At 39.8% G+C, this 20,351-nt stretch overlaps 1 protein-coding gene across 1 annotated transcript; it reads left to right on the top strand.

The window, feature by feature from the left end:
- Window positions 1-4,999: 4,999 nt before the first annotated feature.
- On the top strand, window positions 5,000-5,847 carry LOC103673740 (heat shock protein HSP 90-alpha-like). Its single transcript, XM_008702568.2, has one exon. The coding sequence runs from the start codon at window positions 5,006-5,008 to the stop codon at window positions 5,480-5,482; it is 477 nt and encodes a 158-aa protein (XP_008700790.1). The 5' UTR covers window positions 5,000-5,005; the 3' UTR covers window positions 5,483-5,847.
- The last annotated feature ends 14,504 nt before the right edge of the window (window positions 5,848-20,351 follow it).

The raw sequence follows: 20,351 nt of genomic DNA, 5'->3' as shown, positions 1-20,351 counted from the left end.
CCCTAAACCCATTTAAAAACCTTTGAGCCAGGCAGAAATCTCAAGAGTTTGGCTTTTGGACCAGAGTCCGCCTTCTCCCCAGGTCACAGGCCTCCTGAATAAAGCTCAAATGCCTTCTAAATCAAAACCCGTCTCTTGAGTAATGATCTTTGAGGCAATGGGCAGCCCAGCTTGGGTTCCATAACAAAGAGCAGGACAGAGGCCAGGTCTTAGGCAGGAACAAGTCTTATCAAGGACTTTAGATCTGAGACTGTTGGAACCAGTGAATAATTTTCAGTAGAGCTACAAATTGTAGTACCAAACTGCAGTTTGTAAAAGCTCTTTTGAGGCAAGAAGTATGCCCTTACTTCTCAATGTCCACCCCAAACATAATGCCAGACATATATTAAATATTCAATTCACTGTGTTGTAAAGATATTGGCTTTAATGCGGAAAAGTATAAATAGTGAAAATACCTCAAGTCTTTGTCAAACCTAGAAAAGTTAATACTTTGTAAGTATCAAATATTACTTCAAAGAACATCTCTGAAATTCTCAAGACTATACCATCTAATCAAGGACAGTTTAAACTTAGTTTCCAAAATTACTGCTTATTTTCAATTTTCTTGTATATCTTTTCTTCCTGATATTCTTTTTGAATTGTTTTTGTGGACCAGAAATGAGCAAACTCTGGCCCGTAGGACAAGTCCGTTCTATCACTTCTCTTAGCGCATTGGCTAAGAATGTTTCTTATTTTTTTAATTAGTCAAAAAAATAAAAAGTTATTTTCATATGTGAAAATTTCATGAAATTTAAATTTTGTTTTCAACACGTGAGGTTCTACTGGAACACAACCACACCCATTCCTTTGCATTCTCTCTACAGCTGCTTTCGTGCCAGAAAGTCAGTGCTAGAGTAGCTAAACCAGTCTGTCTGGAGAACAAGGCTACAGTATCTACTAGCTGGCTTGATACCGAGAAAAGCATGGTGGCCTCTGTCGTAGATGCTATTATAGTTAAGTCATTGTGGGAGTACAACTTTATTCTCTTAGATATATGACCCTGAAACATTTTTTAATTCTGCTTTTAAAAAATTCATTGCCTTTTAATGAGAAGACATCTTTCCCAAGACCTGTTTCTTCCTTTCAATGACCTTCCATGTAGGGTTTTCACATTCAACAAAAGCAGCACTCATAATTCTCAGTGTCTTGTTTTCCTTCAATTTATTCTTTAAAGCTTCCTTCAGTACCAGGTGGGAACAAAACTGCCGGTCCTGAATGCCACCAGCCTGTGTAAGTGTTACTTTCTCTGAAGGATCTCGAACTATCAAGGATCTGTTTTCTCCTCTGTTTCTTGTGAAATCTATAAACCAGATACCAGTCCAGGAAAGTACGAATAAAATAGCGGAGATCCAAAAACATCCTTAGAGAAAAGCTCTGAGAGGACTGTCTGTGCTAATAAAAAAAGACCACGGTCACTGCTGTCAAGAGTGTCGTGGCCTGCTTCCGGAGCTCCATAAAGCACACGCAAGCATTCATGCTTCCAATCAAGTACCTTCAAAAGAATTCTATTGGGATAAAAGAAATAGTAGACATACCCCTCTCCTTCACTAAAATGTTTTCAATGCTTCCATTCATATTCAACTGTGTTTTCCATGGTGAGTTCACAGTTAAGAAGGCAAAGGGGATAAACAAATAGGAAGTCCTCCAGACACTGGATATGTCATTCTTTTCTCTTCCTTACTAAAACCCAACCCTGGACATGGGTTGTGTACAGCAAGGGGGTAAATATTCAATATTGGCTCTGAGTCCCACTGGAAGCATCCTCAAGGTCTTCTGGCATCCTGGAGGGGGGTTAAAGGAGACTTTTCCCCAAATTCTCTATCTCTAGAGAAAAGCAGTCCGCTGAAAGTGGCCATAGGCACGACCTCTCCCGCAAGCTGGTTTGTGGTCTGGCTAGAGAGTGGGCTCCCACAAGACGGAGGGAAGAATGCGCTGGGACCAGGGAATGAAAGCAATGCACAGACCACAACCCCCTGTCCAGTGCCTCTTTTTCAGATCACTTAGTCCTTAGAATAATTTCTAAATGAAGAAGAAGCTTCTTTTATTGTTCTTCCTGAAATATTGTTCCTGTTGGTGTTGTTTGGAATAACACTGTCTGTTTTAACAATGTTTACACCTCATGTGACAGAATACAGATTCTGAATTTTGACAGAGAATAAATAAGGTCAGTGTTTGTTGATACCTTGTGCTAGAGATACCAACACATGCATACAAACTGTGAGAAGATTCAGCATAAAATAATTCGTCTTTTCTATGAGCAGCTGTAGCCATGTGAGCTCAGTGATGCCATGCTATTTGTTTCCTGGTATTTATTTTCTTTGATAGCATATTGCCTTATTTATAAGAGGGAGGTAGAACATTTGAAATTAACTGCATGCGTATATACTAATGACATTTTATTTCTCTTGCCAAGCAAATATAATTTTCCCAAATACAATGGTAATCATGACAATATCCAGGATCATCTGAAAGCCAGTATCAAAAAGCATCATTTTAACAGTATTATGGCTATTATTAGTGCCATGTGCTTTATTATGCTTTATGCTTATATTTGCCCTATACTGCCTTTAGGTAATATTCTTATGTCACTATGTATTAGAACTCTAAACCAATTTCCATTTTGTTGTTAATATCAGCATTTCCTTTCCCTCTGTGCAAAACTTTGTAAAATCTTGCGATAATGTGACTTGCAAAACTTTAGGAGGTTTTACTGATGCCTTACTGTCTGAACCTCATGGGAATTTTAACATGGATATCCGAAACCTAACTACCCCAAACCCAACTGAGAAGTATATATTCTGAACAAGGCTAATATAAAAAAGAGAAAACAGCCTTAGTTTTTGCCATATTTTAACAAGGGCTTAAAGTCTTAGAAACTCCCACCCTCCCTCCATATCCATATAGCATTGTGTGGGGAACAGGTAAGTTTATTGATGTCATCTTCACATTTAATCAATCCATTTATTGTGGGACATCTCTCATCGTCTTTTAATGACTGTTCGTGCAACATTTATCATGGTATATTGACATCAAGTCCATCACATGGTCCGTCCCTCCCATGTGTCTACCATGTACAAAGCAAATGAAAATAACGTTACATAAAAGATTCATACTAAAGGAAAGGTACGAAGTACAGATAATAAGTGCTCATTATTGGAAGGATGTTCTATGTAACAGAAGACGGCACATATGATGTCCCAAGGTTAAATGTGGTATTGCTGAATCATGGGCGATTGTGGAAGAAAAAAGCTAATGAGAGTAAATTTAATTTTGGTGTCTTATTGCATCAGTAAGGGATGATGAGAATAGCTCAATCTACTCTTAAGAAATGTATGGCTCTGTATGAGTAAAGCTACAAAATGCACGAATGAATCTCTCTGATGCTATATATTCCTTCCCAGGGAGCATCATTTTTACCCAAGAAGCATTCTTGCAGAAAGGATTAGAGGACTAAAATAAGAAATTTTTCCCTTCTTAATGTATCCCATATAAGGCCTTGCAAGTTTGTTGTTTTGTTTTTTTACCCAAATTACACAAGTTGTTTGAATCTCTGCTGGGCAATCACCACAGAAGAATCCCCTAGCCACTGCCCTAAAACTACCAGTGAATGAGCACTCAACATCACTCACTCTGATGGTATAGGCCACCCTGTTTTTCAATAGCTCCAAGGAAAAATAAAAAGCTCTCTTGAGGAGTATTAATGTGGCTTGTTTTGGGTAACTTCAGAAATTGGAATGAGGCCCAACAGGCAGAAGTTATAAAATAAAGTTAAAATATTTTAGAACCAAAAGGGGAAAGGTTTCTGTCCAAGGAACCTTTATTTCATTCTTCCTTGCCTAACCCCCTAGTCCATCTCATACTTTAATCAAGGTTTCTATCAAATATTTGAGGAAATTTCTCCTCCCCCCCCTTTTATTCCCTCTGACTGAACTAAAATAAAGTAACTGCACATGGAAATGTCATGCCTTAGAGTTTCTATGTTCACCAGGCTGAAAGATTATTTAATAGTTTTAGCAAGAAGTTAAATGTGTCTAATAAGAGACATTAATAATATCGACCAAAAAAAAAAAAAAGAAAAGAAAGAATCTTCTTACCCTCCCCATACTGCCAGGAGGCCAACCATCCCAAAACAACTCTCTTGAAATCCTTCTTTGCCTCAAATCCTTTTTTGAAAATGAAGTAAACAAATAATAAGTAAATATGTCAACTTCTGAAATCCCACAATATTTCCATCTGTGAAGAAAACAAAATTAAATGGTCTCTCTATGCACAGCCTGAGAATATTATTAAACTATTTGGCTGATACCATCTATATAGAGAGGCAGCAGTGGAAGGAACTGTGGATTTGGGGTTTAGATTGTTTTATGTTATTTTTCTAGCTTTGCTTTTTAATCTCATGGGTTCTGGGCAGCCTTCTTAATCTCTCAAAATCTTTACAGGGTAGCTATGCTGATTAAGTGAAATAATAAATACAAATTGCTTGGCAATAAATAGATGCTTACTTGTTTTTCCCTTTTAATACACACACACATACACAATTCTATGTAGTCATAAAACATTCATATAGGTTATTGTAAGCACCAAATTGAAAAAGTACATCAGTGCTGAGAATACTCAAAGGAGAAAACGTACACCAAAATAGAGAGGTTGATTTAATCTACAAATTTATCCTTTAAAAACTTGGAATATAACTTACATAAAATAAAGGTCTGTGTACATCTTAATGGATTTCCACCTGTGTCTATAACCATATGTTTACTAACAGATAAAAATGAAAAAAAGTTCCTGGGGCACCTGGGTGGTGCAGTGAGTTGAGTATCTGATTTGCTTTCAGCTCAGGTCATGATCTCAGAGTCATGAGATCGAGCCTCACCCTGGGCTCCACTCTCAGCATAGAATCTGCTTGGGTTACTGTCTCCCTCTCTCTCTGCCCCTCCCTGTCCCTCCCCTCTCTCTGTGCAAGATCATGAAGGACATCTTGGAGAAAAAAGTAGAAAAGGTGGTCGTCTCAAACCGATTGGTGACCTCCCCGTGCTGCATCGTCACAAGCACATATGGCTGGACGGCGAATATGGAGAGGATCATGAAGGCACAAGCCTTAAGAGACAACTCCACCATGGGCTACATGGCCGCGAAGAAGCACCTGGAGATAAACCCTGACCACTCTATCATTGAGACCTTGCAGCAGAAGGCAGAGGCTGACAAGAACAACAAGTCGGTGAAGGATCTGGTCATCCGGCTCTACGAGACCGCTCTCCTGTCGTCAGGCTTCAGTCTGGAAGACCTGCAGACACACGCTAACAGGATCTACAGAATGATCAAGCTTGGTCTCGGTATTGATGAAGACGACCCCACGGCTGATGATAGCAGTGCCGCCGTGAGCGAAGAGATGCCACCCCTCGAAGGTGACGACGACACGTCACGCATGGAGGAAGTCGACTAAGCGCCGCCCAAGAATTACTTGTACATGTATTCAGTACTTTATCTTCATTCCCTCTGATAATATATTTTCAAGGATGTTTTTCTTTATTTTTGTTAACATTTTAAGAATCTATATGGCATGACAATAACTACCTAAGGGGAAGATAAGATTTCTTTCTGTTTCTGAGTGTGATGCTGTGACGTGTAGGAAGCAAAGCCCAGCTAGTTTTTCTTTCCTAGTTCCACGCTGGCTTATTGTAACCAGACAAGGTAACATCTGTTGTGAGGTGTGCGTAACCCAACGTTAACTGTGTGGTCTAAAGTGTTTAGCTACCAAGCAGATTCCTTAGTAAGACCAAATTTTTTTTTTTTTTTTTTTTTTTTTGCCACTGAAATGTTCCGAGCTCTACCTTGATGTTCAAAAGAGAACTGTTGGTTAAAATAACTTTCACCTTCTAGGATCTACTTTTTAAATCTTCTATCCCCTGTAGTTATCAACTGCATGTACCAGGCCTCTAGAAGCTAGTAGTTAAACTGAACCAACTGGATGGGAGTAACTATGTATAGGGCTTGTATTCCAAAGAAGAGCGTTGTTTAGAGTAGCGGAATTCTAAGCCTACTTGGCGTGTTGTAAAGCTGTTGAAGAAGCAACTCAGCAAATTCTGTGAGTGGAAATGTAGTGCTCAAGTCACATTCTGCTTTAAAAGGTTGTAACAAATACAAACAAATTAAAAAAAATAATAAATAAATAAATAAATAAATAAATAAAATATTTAAAATTTAAAAATAAAATAAAAAAATTCCCACAAGCCCAAGAGGCTCCATTCCACACCATTCCACCAGGTACATTGCCCCCGACCCTCCAGAGGTAACTAATATTCTGACTTAATAGTATCATCAATTTTGTCTATTCTTGAAAAATCCTACAAATGAAATCAAAGGCCATGCGCTCTAATGTGTACATTTTTTTTATTAAGCATACTGTCTGTGAAATTCATTTATGTTATGTATATCAGTAATTTTTTTTCTCTTATTGCTGAACAGAATTACTGTTTTGATCTAAATACATACTTGACTGCTTGGGGTGGGGGTGGATAACTGAAAGTGTGGATAAGCTTCCTACAGGCTCCCTTCGATACTTCCTTCCAGCATTCAGAGAAGTCTATTTCTGTTCAATCCTCTCTGCTATTTTATCACAGTGAGCATAAGGTTTTCCTTTCTATTACTCCTATTACCAGGAACACCTCCCTATATATGTTTCAGCACATCAAGCTCCATCAATTTCCAAATGAAAACATATTTTTATTCTCTTGATTATCTATCTCAATTCCTCTCCCACTCTACTCTTTATTATTTATCACAACAGCTTTATCACCTGACATCATAAAACAACTCTGAATTAAGTTTGAAGTACAGACATCATACGAAACAAATCTGTTGTATTACGATTGAACATAAAATCACACTTATGCCAAGGCTAAGAAGAATATGGCAGTTGGTAATGGAAATCTACAAATCTATAAATCTAACCAAGTGATATTAGAGCACAGCTCACCAGTAATGAGTCCTTTCTTAACACCCATTTTTTTCTTTTTTAATTCAACCTAAGAATCTCAGAAAGGCCTTGCTCCTTGCTCCTGGGTATTCTTCTTCTGCTTTTTTTTTTTTATGTTTCAGACAAACTCTCTAAACCAGTCATTTAATTGGAGGACATCACCCTCAGGAACGTTTAAACCACACTGAGGAGATACAGACCCAGAACTTGCCATTTGCAGAGAAGTTGCAATTAATTCACTTCCCTCCTGGAGGCACTGAGTAACATGTCCGAGAAGGACATCTCTTCCAATGACAGAGTAAACCCGAGGAAACTGACCATATGCACACTACTGAACTTTCTTCTTAAATATTTTTTATCTTTTCTTTTGGACACATCTTTCAGTTTAAAGAGGAATATCAGGTTAATAGATTTTAATAGCTGTCTTCCTCTGTTGGTATGTATAATGAGCGGGAGAAAGACAATGCACCACGAACTAACGGATTGATTTTATGTCACAAGGGATTTCACAACCCTGAAGTCATGATTTTCTTCTCTGTACACTGCCATTAACCTACAGATAGTATAACAGAGGTAGATTTGTAAAACTTCAAAGATGTTTTGATTTAAAATTATTCATGGGAAGGGAAATAACTTTCTTAGATTTTCTTGAAATCTTTTTTATTTATTTTTTTTTTATTAAAGATTTTATTTATTTATTCGACAGAGATAGAGACAGCCAGCGAGAGAGGGAACACAAGCAGGGGAAGTGGGAGAGGAAGAAGCAGGCTCATAGTGGAGGAGCCTGATGTGGGGCTCGATCCCACAACGCCGGGATCACGCCCTGAGCCGAAGGCAGACGCTTAACCGCTGTGCCACCCAGGCGCCCCTTGAAATCTTTTTTATAGCCAATAATCATTTCATCAGATAACACTCCCAGGAAAAAAAAAAAATCCAAAAACAAACAAACAAGCAAAACCAGCATAGATAATCAAGTAATAATAGTTACTGTTTATTGAGCAATTACTGTATGTCAGAAACTATGCTCTGTACTCTATAAACATTAATGTATTAAATTTTCATTATAACCTTGTGAGCTGTCAATCTACATTTTCCCCCAGAAGGAAGGGATTCAAAGCTCAAAAATGTTAAGCAAAGTATCCAAGATCACAAGAGTATGTAAATAATGAATGTCAAAGATGGGACTCAAACCTTTGCCTGTTTTTTTTTCTTGTTTTCAAAAGCTCCTTCCAATGTTATGCAAGCTGTTACTTTTTTGAGGTAGGTCAGAAAGAGTGAACAATATTTTCCTATCAAAACATCCATGGGGATTGTTAAAAGATAAACTGAGTTGTATAAAAACTTTTAAGAGTTTATTTGAGCAAAAATCAATTGGAATCAGGCAGCATCCAATCTAGAAAACCGAAAGGAGCTCCAAGGAACTGTATAAGATGGAAGACTTTTATAGACAGAAGGGAGTGGGAATAAGGACATTATAGTGGCAAAAAAAGTGGATTGGTTATTGCAAGGTTAAATTCCTTTAGCGGTTGGCAGGGGTCTATCAAGCAGATTACCTAACCAGTGCTGACTAGGTAATTCCTTTTTTTTTTTAAAGATTTTATTTATTTATTTGACAGAGAGACAGCCAGCGAGAGAGGGAACACAGCAGGGGGAGTGTGAGAGGAAGAAGCAGGCTCCTAGCGGAGGAACCCGATGTGGGGCTCGATCCCAGAACCCCAGGATCACGCCCTGAGCCGAAGGCAGACGCTTAACGACTGAGCCACCCAGGCGCCCCTGACTAGGTAATTCCTGATTGACTAGTATAAGATTCCATTTCTGGGAGAGCCAAAACTGTAATTCAGTTAATTCTGGGTTTGGTGACATGGGGCGTAACATAAAAGACTTCATTTTGGGATCTGTTGTTATGTTTTTAGTAGGAATTAGTTAAGATTCTAGCCAAGAGGAAACTGGAAATTGTCATCTTTTGTATCACTGAAGCACAGAAATTATAATAGTGTAACATACTGATGAATTTTTTTTTTTTTAAAGATTTTATTTATTTGACAGAGATAGAGACAGCCAGTGAGAGAGGGAACACAAGCAGGGGGAGTGGGAGAGGAAGAAGCAGGCTCATAGCAGAGGAGCCTGATGTGGGGCTCGATCTCATAACGCCGGGATCACGCCCTGAGCCGAAGGCAGACGCTCAACCGCTGTGCCACCCAGGCGCCCCAATGATGAATTTTTTTTACCACTAATTTGTCACTGCTTCCTTAGAGCTAAAGCCTACCTAGCGGGACCCGTATCTCATGCAAAATTCACCACCAGTTATTGAGGTGATATGTTTATATGTAAGAAATTTTTTGAAGGATTTGATATAAATGTGTCAGAAAATTCTGAGGACTTTTAGAATACACAGAAGAGAAAAAGAAAGAAAGTAACATGAAGGAAAACAAAATAAAGAGAAAAGAAAGGCAAGAAAAAAAAAAGCAAAGGAAAAGAGTGGAGCACTCAGAAGGATAATTTTCCTTCCCTCTCATTGTTACTTGGACTACCCACTTTGTTTTTTCCATGATTCTTTTTGTTGTTTTTTTGGAGCTGTGTTTGTTCAAGGATGGGCCACATTTCCTTTGAGTTTTCACATGCGAGTTATCCAATCTCCAATCTGTTTCATTTCCTTCCTTTAAATTGTACCATATACGGAGTTTTTTCTAGTTCTATATTCAGTTCCGCCACTTCTAAACTAGAAATGTATGTCTAATTCCAAAACTAAATACTCCAATACTCAATTATCATCTGAACCCTGATTTCCAGTTCCTAATCTACTCTTCCTCTAAAACTGTTCCTCACTTGTCCTAGAAGTGTGAAAATTGTGACACACACATTGTAGGTCTAGTCTAGTTTTAAATTAGAGTGTGTTTCTTCCAAATGTGTTTAAGAGCACACAGGTGCAACTTGCAGGTAAGAATAGTGAAGTTTTATAAAGGTTGACAGATTTATTCCAGGCCAGTCAAAATAGCAGGGAGCTTAGCTATGATTTGAATCCAGGCCATACTGCCCTAAAACTTGAAGAAGAGGGAAGGTTCCAGCCTAGATATTTTGATCCAGCACGATCTTCAAAGCTTAGTTTAAAAATTCAGAAATAATACCATCTATTTATGTTTGCAAATATGTAATTAGATTCTTTTTAGTAAGAGAATGGGATCATCCAGTTCCACTGACATTGTTCAAGAGGAAACCACAGAGCATAAGGACATCTGAACGCACCTCTACTATGTCCTGGCTACACCATGCTGTAGCACAGCATGTCCTTTTCCACTACTAAAAATATAATGAGATGTTTCAAAGCATGGTTTTTGGCACCATCTCCATATCCGCCATCCTTAGCACAGGTCCTAGAACATAGTGTTTATTAAATGTTGGGTCAATGCAGGACTAATGAACAAATGAATGAATGAAGGGTTGAATTAGTTTTTGTTTTTTTTTTTTATACTCAGGATCTCATGACGTAGTCATAAAATACAAGGATCAAGTTTCACAGTTACTGTGATCAACACTCTCATCTTTCAAGAACCTAAGCATATCTTTCTTTCTTCAGGCTCTGATCACCGCCTAGCATTTTACCAGTTTTCTAGACCTCCTGGAAATGCTAATATCTTTCTCCTTGTTTAGCCCTTAACTCCTTCCAGTCCACTGTCTTCACTGGATCCAGAATTAATCCTGTCAAGCACACTGAGACTGATTTACGCATGTCCTTTCCACAGTTCACAATATTCAAGATAAATTTAAACTCCTTAACAAAGCCTTCAAGGCCCTCGACAATCTCCATCCTGCTTTCCTCTCCAGTCTTCTTGTAAGTTTTATTACTTACTCTATGCTAATCTAACATGAGCTACTGACTAGTCTCTGGATGGTCAGTCTTGCCTTCGGCCTCTGCACAAACTGCTCCCTCATTCTGCAAGGACCATCATGTCCCATCTTTGCCTGAGTTATTCCTATGCTATCTTCAGCTCATGGTTAAATTTTCTTCTATCCTGAAAGGCTTTCTCCTTGCTGTGCTCCTACACAAATTAGTGCATATCACTCTTCAATAACTTCCCTTCCACCATATTGCTCACTAGTGATTTATTTATCTATTCCTAACCCAACCCTCAGTGAATACTTTGAGGACAGAGACAGTTTTGTTATTTTTAGCTTACAACACCTGACCTAACACATAGTAGGTATTCAATAAATGTAGATGTGATAAGAAATAAAACAGCATGACAAAGCTACAAAGGTCCTAACAGCACATCAAGAGTTCAGTCTCATTCCCTTGTCTCTAATTCTTGACTCCCTCCTGAAAATGTAACTGAGGGCTCAGTTGGAAATTTGCTCTCTGCTTTGAATTTTCAGTGTTCAATTCACTGTTTTTTTCTCCTTCCAATACCTATCCCTTGGGCCTTTATAAAAATGCCTGCTGTGCTCTATCCTCTCCTCAGCCCAACGTGGGCAGAAATCCTGAGAGCCACACAACAGATCACCTGCCACACAGATCACTGCAACGCTTGTACTGTGCTCTAGAAAAAGGCTACTTACTTCCCAGGATTTCAGGAAATTGACTTTGTTGGCAATAACTCTGTGTACTTACCTATGCATACACACTGCAAAGGAGGAGAACATCTAATGCCTTAAACAGACTGAAAGAGCTGCTCAATTAGAAATTTTTATTTTTATCTAGATTGATGGCTATGTGAAAGATATACTTGAAACTCATTAGTAGGAACAGCTACCATTCATTGAGTACATATTAAACATTAATCCCTAAATTAAGAGATTTCCCTGCAGCAGCTTATTAAATTCTCACTTCATACCTATGAAGGAGATGCTATTATGCCAACACTGCAGGTAAGAAAATAAAACTCTGAGAGTTTAAGAAACTTGCCTAATGTCCCATAGCTAGAAGGGACAGAACTGGGGTGTAGATGTATGTTGTATCAGAACCCTCTCTCTGATAACCACGTAATGCTATGGTATTTATCAAAGTACCAGAAAAGCAGCCAGATACAAGGTTTACTGCTTTGGTCTGTGGTTGGACTGACAATCATTTGCTCAAAATCATTCACCTGATTGGAGGTGTTGAGGAAAAATGTAAACAGGAGCATAAAGTGAAAGAAAGGCATAATTTTTATATTCTAGTAGACAGTATTGGATTGTGAGAGAAAGAGTCGCTATATTTAAATGAATTAGTTAACATCAAACTTTAAGATAATGTTAAATGACACATAATTTTAAGATTCTTCAATCATTTAAGGTCATTAAGTCACACACACACACACACACTCACACACACACACACACACACACAAATATCAGGGGGAGAGAGAGAAAGATACTATACATGGAGGATGGAAGATAGATATCCTACAGAAAAGCCATCAAGATAACCAAAAGAAAGGGCACCTGGGTGGCTTAGTCAGTTAAGCATCTGCCCTCAGCTCAGGTCATGATCCCAGGGTCCTGGTGTTGAGCCCTTTGTAGGGCTCCCTGCTCAGTGGGGAGTCTGCCTGCTTCTCCCTCCCTATCCCCGTGCTCATGCCTCTCTACTCCACTCATCCTCTCTCACATACTCTCTCTCTAATTAAAAAAGAAAAGAAGAAAAAAGAAAAAGGTAACTGAAAGGAATAGGGGTGCCTGAGTGGTGATATCAGTTGAGCATCTGACTCTTGATTTTCGCTCAGGTCATGATCTCGGGGTCCTGAGATTGAGACCTGAATTGTGAGCCCTGTGTCTGGCTCCCCGCTCAGCGGGGAGTCCAACTGAGATTCTCTCTCCCTCTGCTCCTCCCCCAGCTCACACACTCTCTCCAAAATGAATAAATAAATCTTAAAAAAAAAAAGAGAGATAACTAAAAGGAATGTACTCATCCCTTGGCAAATATTTCTGTACTCTCCAAATAATGTAAAATGAGAAGTAAGGCTCACTGCTATTTGGGGGCAACTTTCAGATACCTGACATAGCTGATAAACTATAAGTCACTTGCATACTGAACTTCTATCTATCTGATGAGCTTAGTGCCACCACATCTACATTTAGAATCTGCCCATATCTAAAATATGCTAAGTAAATGTTCCACAGAAATTTCTCCTTGCTTCCTTCAAATTTCAGAGACTACCTGTGAAGAAATATGTTTTTCTTTCATCCACTGCTATACACATAATCACTGTTTTCGGAAATAAAATTCTCACATTGTTTATATTTTAATAAGATACATGAAACTAGATAAAACAGGGAATACAAGTCAGTCTTTGATCATTAGTTAATAATCAGACCTGACCCACTACTGCCTTTTATTTTTCCCTCAAAAGGAAAATTCGGAGTAAGAAATTACCTTCAATTATATTTGGTTAATACTGCCCTTGTTAGCCCTTGTTAGCACACTGCTATACCTCATAAAGACCAATTTAGTCTCCTTGCTTACCCCCAACCCCCATGCTTGGTGGGGTCTCCCAGTTGGCCAAATGGCAGGCACTGTCCTGAAGAGGCAAGTGATAGGGCGGGGACAAAGGGATGTGTCATGACCACAGGTCACAGTGAGCAAGGGGGGTGAAAGGGGCCATGTGGGCTGGTTTAAGCCCAGTTGGAGTCTCCACAGAAGAGGATCGGTTGAAGGATTGTGGTTGGTGGCTCACTTGGAGTAATCAAAGGTGGCAGTGGTGTGTCAGACTTGGGGAGAAGCTCTTTCTGAGCATGCCCATTTCTCCAAGCCCTGGGCAGTACGGTCTATGTCCAAGCAAGCAAGAACAGCCTCACACCATCCTCTGTCACTCAGGGGCCTCTCTCCCAGGGCTCTGAGGATGGAAAGCACAGCAGAGGACACTATTCCCAGCCTGCCAGAGAAGCAGGGAACATGGGAAGCCCTGACAGGTGTGGTGAGGAAGGTGTAGAGGAGCTAGGAGAAACTATCTTCATAAAGATCACCCTGGACAGTGAATCCATGCTGCCCTATTATATGGCCAGATGCAGCTGCACAGTGGGCATGTTTAATACCTCCATGGGTACTGCAACAACAACTGTATGAGAGAATATGTTATATTCAAGGACATACTGATGTTTGAGAACAAATTTAACCAGATCAAAAGAGATGTGATCAATGTGCACAGCCATGTCCTAATGGTGTCTGTGGGTACTAAGTCCTATCACGTCCAGCCCTAGCCTTGTACTACCTGACGTCATGCTGCTCAATGGACTAGCTGCAAGCTAGGAAGAATATGCCAGACACGGACGTGACATCCAGGCAAGAGGCCACAAGCTTAATAAGACCTAGAGCTAATTAGGTTGCTTCCACTGAAGTTTGTAAAGCATTTGTCCGTGATATGAAAAGCAGCAGTTCTACCTGAAGTTTGCCACTGGCTGTTCTTTTTACCTTTCAGCTATGCCTCATTCAGATGCAGAAAATCTTCTTGTTGATTGGAAAAGCCGCCTTGGTTACCTCTGATACCATCAGTGGAGGGTTACAGCAATACTCAGACCATCCCAGCTGCAGACACAATGGGCATGCCTGTATTTGAGACAGAGGCCAAACTCCTGGTAGTGTACCACTGCAGAGATTCCAGAAGACAAGGCCAAGGAGCTTTGGCAGAGCACCTACAAACTAATCCTGCATCGTCTTTGATGTTCTCTTAGGCTCACCTGGAAAATGAATTGCATTTGGAAGGGTTCAGGACCCCGGAAGCCACCACTTAGAGGCCTTGCCACATTGGAGAGGCTCTTAGCACTTCTCCAAAACGTCCCCCGACGGTGAATTCTGGCTATTCCTTAGATGTTAACTCCTTTCATCTCATACACAATGTTGTAGAACCCTAGACAACATCCCGACCATCCAGTCTATTCCTGAATACTTACTACCGAAGTCTGAGCAGTCTGATCTGTTATGCGACATTTTTAACTATTATAAAGTCCTTCCTTTGATCCAGAAACTGTGTGATGTGAATACATCAATAGCAGTGTATATGCCTGTGCACGTGTGCATGATTTTTTGGTTACTATCAAAATTATGCACTTCCCCTAACCGGCAGTTTTACTTAAAGGAATCTACTCTGAAGTAATACTAATACAACTGTATAAAATAGAAGTTTCTGAGAATATAATACTAGAACTATTCTGAAAAAACTGGAATGCCTATTTTGTGTGTGTTTGTGTATGTGATGTAGGAGTCCGCACTTGATGATCTCAAAGATTCTTCTCATTATAAGCTCATGAGCTGTTCAGTTGCAGAAGCAAGAGGAGCAGCCCTTCTAGTCCCACTGGCTTCTCTACTTCACTTGTTTTTCCTCCCTTTCTGTCCAGGCTATGGAGTTTTGTGAAGAACACAAAGACCAAGTCAGCATCAAGAGCCTTCACTGGTTCCCTGGGGTGTTTGGGGCCTCATCCTTTGGTAATGCTAGAAGGTAAGAAACCAAACATGCAGACCCAGGACAGATAAGTACAACACTAGCAGGATCAGCTTTTACGGATCCAGGAGCATGCAGACCAGCATGGCCCGACAAGGCCCTTCTGACTCATTCTCAGTCTTAGTGTGTCTGTATCAAGTGCTGCAAACACATCCTTGTCCTCAGATGATACTTCTAGCCTGTCAACAGAAATTTCTGATCTCTGTCCCCTGAGCAGCATGTGTGCAGTGACTGCAGGAGGTGACACCACCAGCAAGCCTATTGTAGAAACAGCTAACGGTCCTTTAAGGAACCCCTGTTTCAGTCTTGCAATTGAAGGTCCCATAATGTAACCCCTCATCTGAACCCTGCAGAACAAAGTTCATATGAGTGAACAGGATGGAAACCATGGGGTCTCCCAATCCAACACTGAAACTTGAAGAAAAAGAGAGAAAAAGTAAGAACTCCCAAGAGATATTCCCATTACCATGAGATTGGAAAGGACAAGTTGACCCTAACATCATTCTTCTGCTGGTCCTTATCTTTCTCTGAAGCCATTAGGAGAGAAAGGAAATAGGGCAGAATATCCCATGGGCAGAGGACACAGCTCTTTATCCCCCAGAAACACCAGCCTTAGCCCTCTGCAAACGAGTTCATGTTACTTCAAAAATTTGTGAGGCACTTAACCACAACTAGTTCACATTCTTCAAGTAAGAGCCTCAAAGGGATGAGAATTTCAAAGCCCACTCAACTGCACAAACTGATCCTATGCTCTGTAATAAGAGAACTAGGAAGATTGACTCTTTCCTGAAGCTCAAAGCCCACTCCACCCCGCTACACACTGAAGTCTCTGGTCATGGTAATTTAGACCCAGCAGGACTGGTTCTGCAAAGCCTGCTGTACTGCACGTGGTGCAGAGATAGACATCAAGTCTGAGGCTATGGTGGAGAGCAGCGTGGAGACCCTCATGCAGACAGCAGAGTGTGGGGAGGAACTGGCCATCACGGACACCGTAATATCTGAGACCATCAAAAAATGGAGTCAGAGCACAGGACCTAGTGTGATTCCAGCTTAGATTCTCTTAATTTTAAGTATACATAAATAAATCAATATTTGTAGAAAAAGGACAATTTGGGATTCCTGTACTCTCCTCCAAAAAAATTAAGCATTTAAATTTCAGGTATAACACTATAAACTCAACCTATGTTGCCCACTGAGTTTGAGAGAAGTACTCAAATGAATTGTTCATACTTGATAATCTCCTTTTCCCCCGGTCTCCAACTTGGTTCCTTATCACTCAGTTGCAGTTGCTGGGTGGTGAATGTTAAAAGTAACTTTTGGAAAGGTTAAACATCTGAAGCTGTTTCAATGGATCATGATTATTTTGATTTTTTGATTTCCCCTCAAAATTACATCAAGTAACGGTATTCATAAAATAGGACTCCTAATAATAATGGGTTAAAATGAAAATCCTATTTTGGTTGCTAGTGAAATAGGATTTTGCATTAATTAGACTATTTTAGAAAGTGCTAATTGCTATTCTCTGTAGGTATTGCTCTGATGCTGCCCTTGTAAGAGGTGGATGTTTTGGTGATAGAATTTCAAGAATTTCATGAAGCCACCCATTCCATCAGATGCATGGCACTCTGTACACGGGAACCTCACCCACATGAACACACACAAAGGCACACTCACAGGCACACACAAGCAAATACACCCCCAGGTGGGGGATGGTTGTAATACTACTGTGCAGTACAGGCCTCTTGGCTATTCCACTGCATTATTTCCTGTGGGAAAATTATGCTATGACACAGTAAGTGACAACGTCTAACACTGCAGTTGTACTGGACATAGAGGACAGCGTGACAAAAAGGGAAGAACTCAGACTCTGGAATCAGACCACCCTGGATGTGAATCCTTACTCCATTCATTAGGGGATCCCTGAGTATGTCACACACTGTAAGTCTGATTCCTCCCTTGCTGGGATTACTAAATCAAATCACATATCTAAAGCACCTAGCAGGGAGCCATGCAAAGAAGTGGAACATCAAAAGCTTACATTCCTCCTTTCCGTTCAATTGATTAAATTTATACGGTGGAAAGGAGATCACAAGATCATAAGATCACAGAACCTCTGCCGGGGGGCGGGGGTGAGGGGGCGGGGGTGGGGGGGCAGAATAGGAAGTAAGTGAACTCAGGTAAGCCTGACAAATCAGAAACAGAATCTACCTCTTACGGGTATTTTCTGCATTTGAATACACCTCAGAGAACTGTGTTTGAAGAGTTAAAGAATTGCTGAAATGACCTAATCCTGATTTATATGTTTGTTTGTTCTCCCTGTTCAGGACGAGCTAAAGACCACTTTTTGAAAACTATAGTGGAATAATGAGAATATCACCAATGGTATTTTTCTGTCCTATTCATGCCACCTGTCCTATCCATCACCTTTACAACTGCTTTGGATATTGCCATGTTACAGACATAAAATTATGCTAAGAACTCACATTCCTAAACCATGTTCCTCTCACAATGCCCAACTAAATTATTCTTGACTCTTGCTAGACTGTTACTTCAAAATAACTTACTTTACCATTTCTCTTATTTACAAAATGCACGCCAGCATTTCTGATGTGGAAGTGTACATGAAAAATGATGTGGGTACGGCATATTAGGTTAAAGCATGAGACTCCTGCAGCTTCTATTAGCCACTGTGGGCAATCTTAAGGGAGAAAATGATTTCTGGGGAATGGGATCATATCTCTCTGGGAGATATTCTATTTTTGAGTATTATCATCCCTGACTTTCTTCAATAATTATTATGATAAAAAGAAAAAAAAATAAGAGATAAACCTCACTGACCATCTCAAAGTTGTCAGGAATATGTGATGCCTTGTCTTGTTTCATCCAACAAACACTCTCTAAAGATGTAACCTCCCCATTTCACAGATGAGGACAATTCAACATGTACATTGCCTGAAGTACCAAGAACCTGATAGAGTTCCTTCACTATTCCATGTCCTTCCTTTGCCAATGCTTCACTCTATCAGATTATCATTTAAGGGAGCTAAACACGGTATGTGGGATATGTTCCCTGCCAGTCAGAACCAAAATATGTACCACTAGCAGCCTGAGACACAGTTTCCCTGGCATCCACCTCAAATCACTGCCACAGACCCAGCTCTTCTTCTTCATATGCTCATCTCTTAAACAATATTTCCCACATCCTCTATATTGGCTTTTGTTTTTCTGGTCTTATTGCTTCTGCCTAAAATAACTTAAATGTAAATGGGATTCATATGGGTAGAGTACATCATTCTAAGTCATAATGAAACATCTGAATCTTATTCCTAGTATTCGACTTACTTGCTTCTCTCATTTCCTGGTCACCTGCAGATGCGATCACCTTACACTGTGGCATTTTACAAGTTATCTGCAAATATGCTAAACACGCCAAGACCAATAACACAGTCTGTCAGATCCACAGGCCACTTGCCATTTCATGTGGAATTTGTGTGTGTGTGTGCCTGCCTACGCGCGTGTTTTGTAAAAGTGAATTATAATCTACTGCTTTCTTTTATCCTGTAGGATAATATTAACAATCTTGGATACTGTATAATTGACAAGGAAAAAACAACAGAATTATTCCATGTCTACTAATGCAGTGTGTAAATAGAAAATTAAAGCAATTTCAAAACAGAAGGAAGAGAAAAGACATTGAGAGAGAAATCATTCCACATTTCTTTTTTTTTTTTTTAAAGATTTTATTTATTTATTTGACAGAGAGAGAGAGACAGCCAGCGAGAGAGGGAACACAAGCAGGGGGAGTGGGAGAGGAAGAAGCAGGCTCATAGTGGAGGAGCCTGATGTGGGGCTCGATCCCATAACACCGGGATCACGCCCTGAGCCAAAGGCAGACGCTTAACCGCTGTGCCACCCAGGCGCCCCCATTCCACATTTCTGCTACTTATCCCTGGCAATGCTAGCAAAAGGTGTGAAAATATTAATTCAGGTCAATCTCCTTAATTATAGATAATCCTACTTTAAGAACAATGACTAAAGAGGCAACAGTTGAAAAATGTTGCTCAACAAATTGACAATTAACAAATGTGATAAAAACCTCAGTCATTATTTTTAATTCTTGATCCTCAGATTTAAGATTCTATTTTCATGCATGTTAAATTTATTCAGATTGTTCAGTTTAGTACAAGAAATGTTTTAAGGGATCTTGGTTTTCAAAAACAATAAAATAAAAAGATAAAAGAACTTTGATATCCAGCTTTGAAAAGAGTTAAAGAACATTATAATAAAATGAAGAAGGCACTAAGAATGTGTGTGAATACAGATAGGGGAAATTTTATATATATATATAAAATCTTATCTCCCGTGGAAAAAAGCTGTTTATTCTCCAGTGTCTTTTATTTCTTTCACCCATATCATATGGTTGTAGTTTTGTGGGAAAGAATTGAGTCAACGGCTGTAGTAAGAGGCGCCCCAGGCTAATAAGAAAGGACACTGTATTCCTATGGATCTTAGTTTGAATGCTGTTTTAGGCACTGAGTTGTCACTGAGGCACTTCTAAGATTCCATTTTTCCCATCCACAAAATGGGTACAATAATATCTGAAACACAGTGTTCGTGTGATGTTAAAAAAATTTTTTTTTCTTCAGGTACCTGGTTGGCTCAGTGGGTTAAGCATCAGGCTCTTGATTCCAGCTCACGTCATGATCTCAGGGCCCTGAGATGGAGCCGTGCACAGGGCTCCATGCTCAGTGGGGAATCTGCCTGAGATCCTCTCCCTCTCCTTCTGCCCCCCGCCCCCGGACTCCTGCGTGCACACGCTAATAAATAAATCTTGAAAAAAAATATTTCTCTCCTTTTTTCAAATCTTCTAATTATTTCACTTAGTATAATCCAACCCCTTACCAAGGCTTACAAGCTATCACACGACC

Source organism: Ursus maritimus, unplaced genomic scaffold, assembly GCF_017311325.1.
Source record: "Ursus maritimus isolate PB19 unplaced genomic scaffold, ASM1731132v1 scaffold_19, whole genome shotgun sequence".
NCBI lineage: Eukaryota > Metazoa > Chordata > Mammalia > Carnivora > Ursidae > Ursus > Ursus maritimus.
This window is presented reverse-complemented; position numbering and strand designations above follow the sequence as displayed.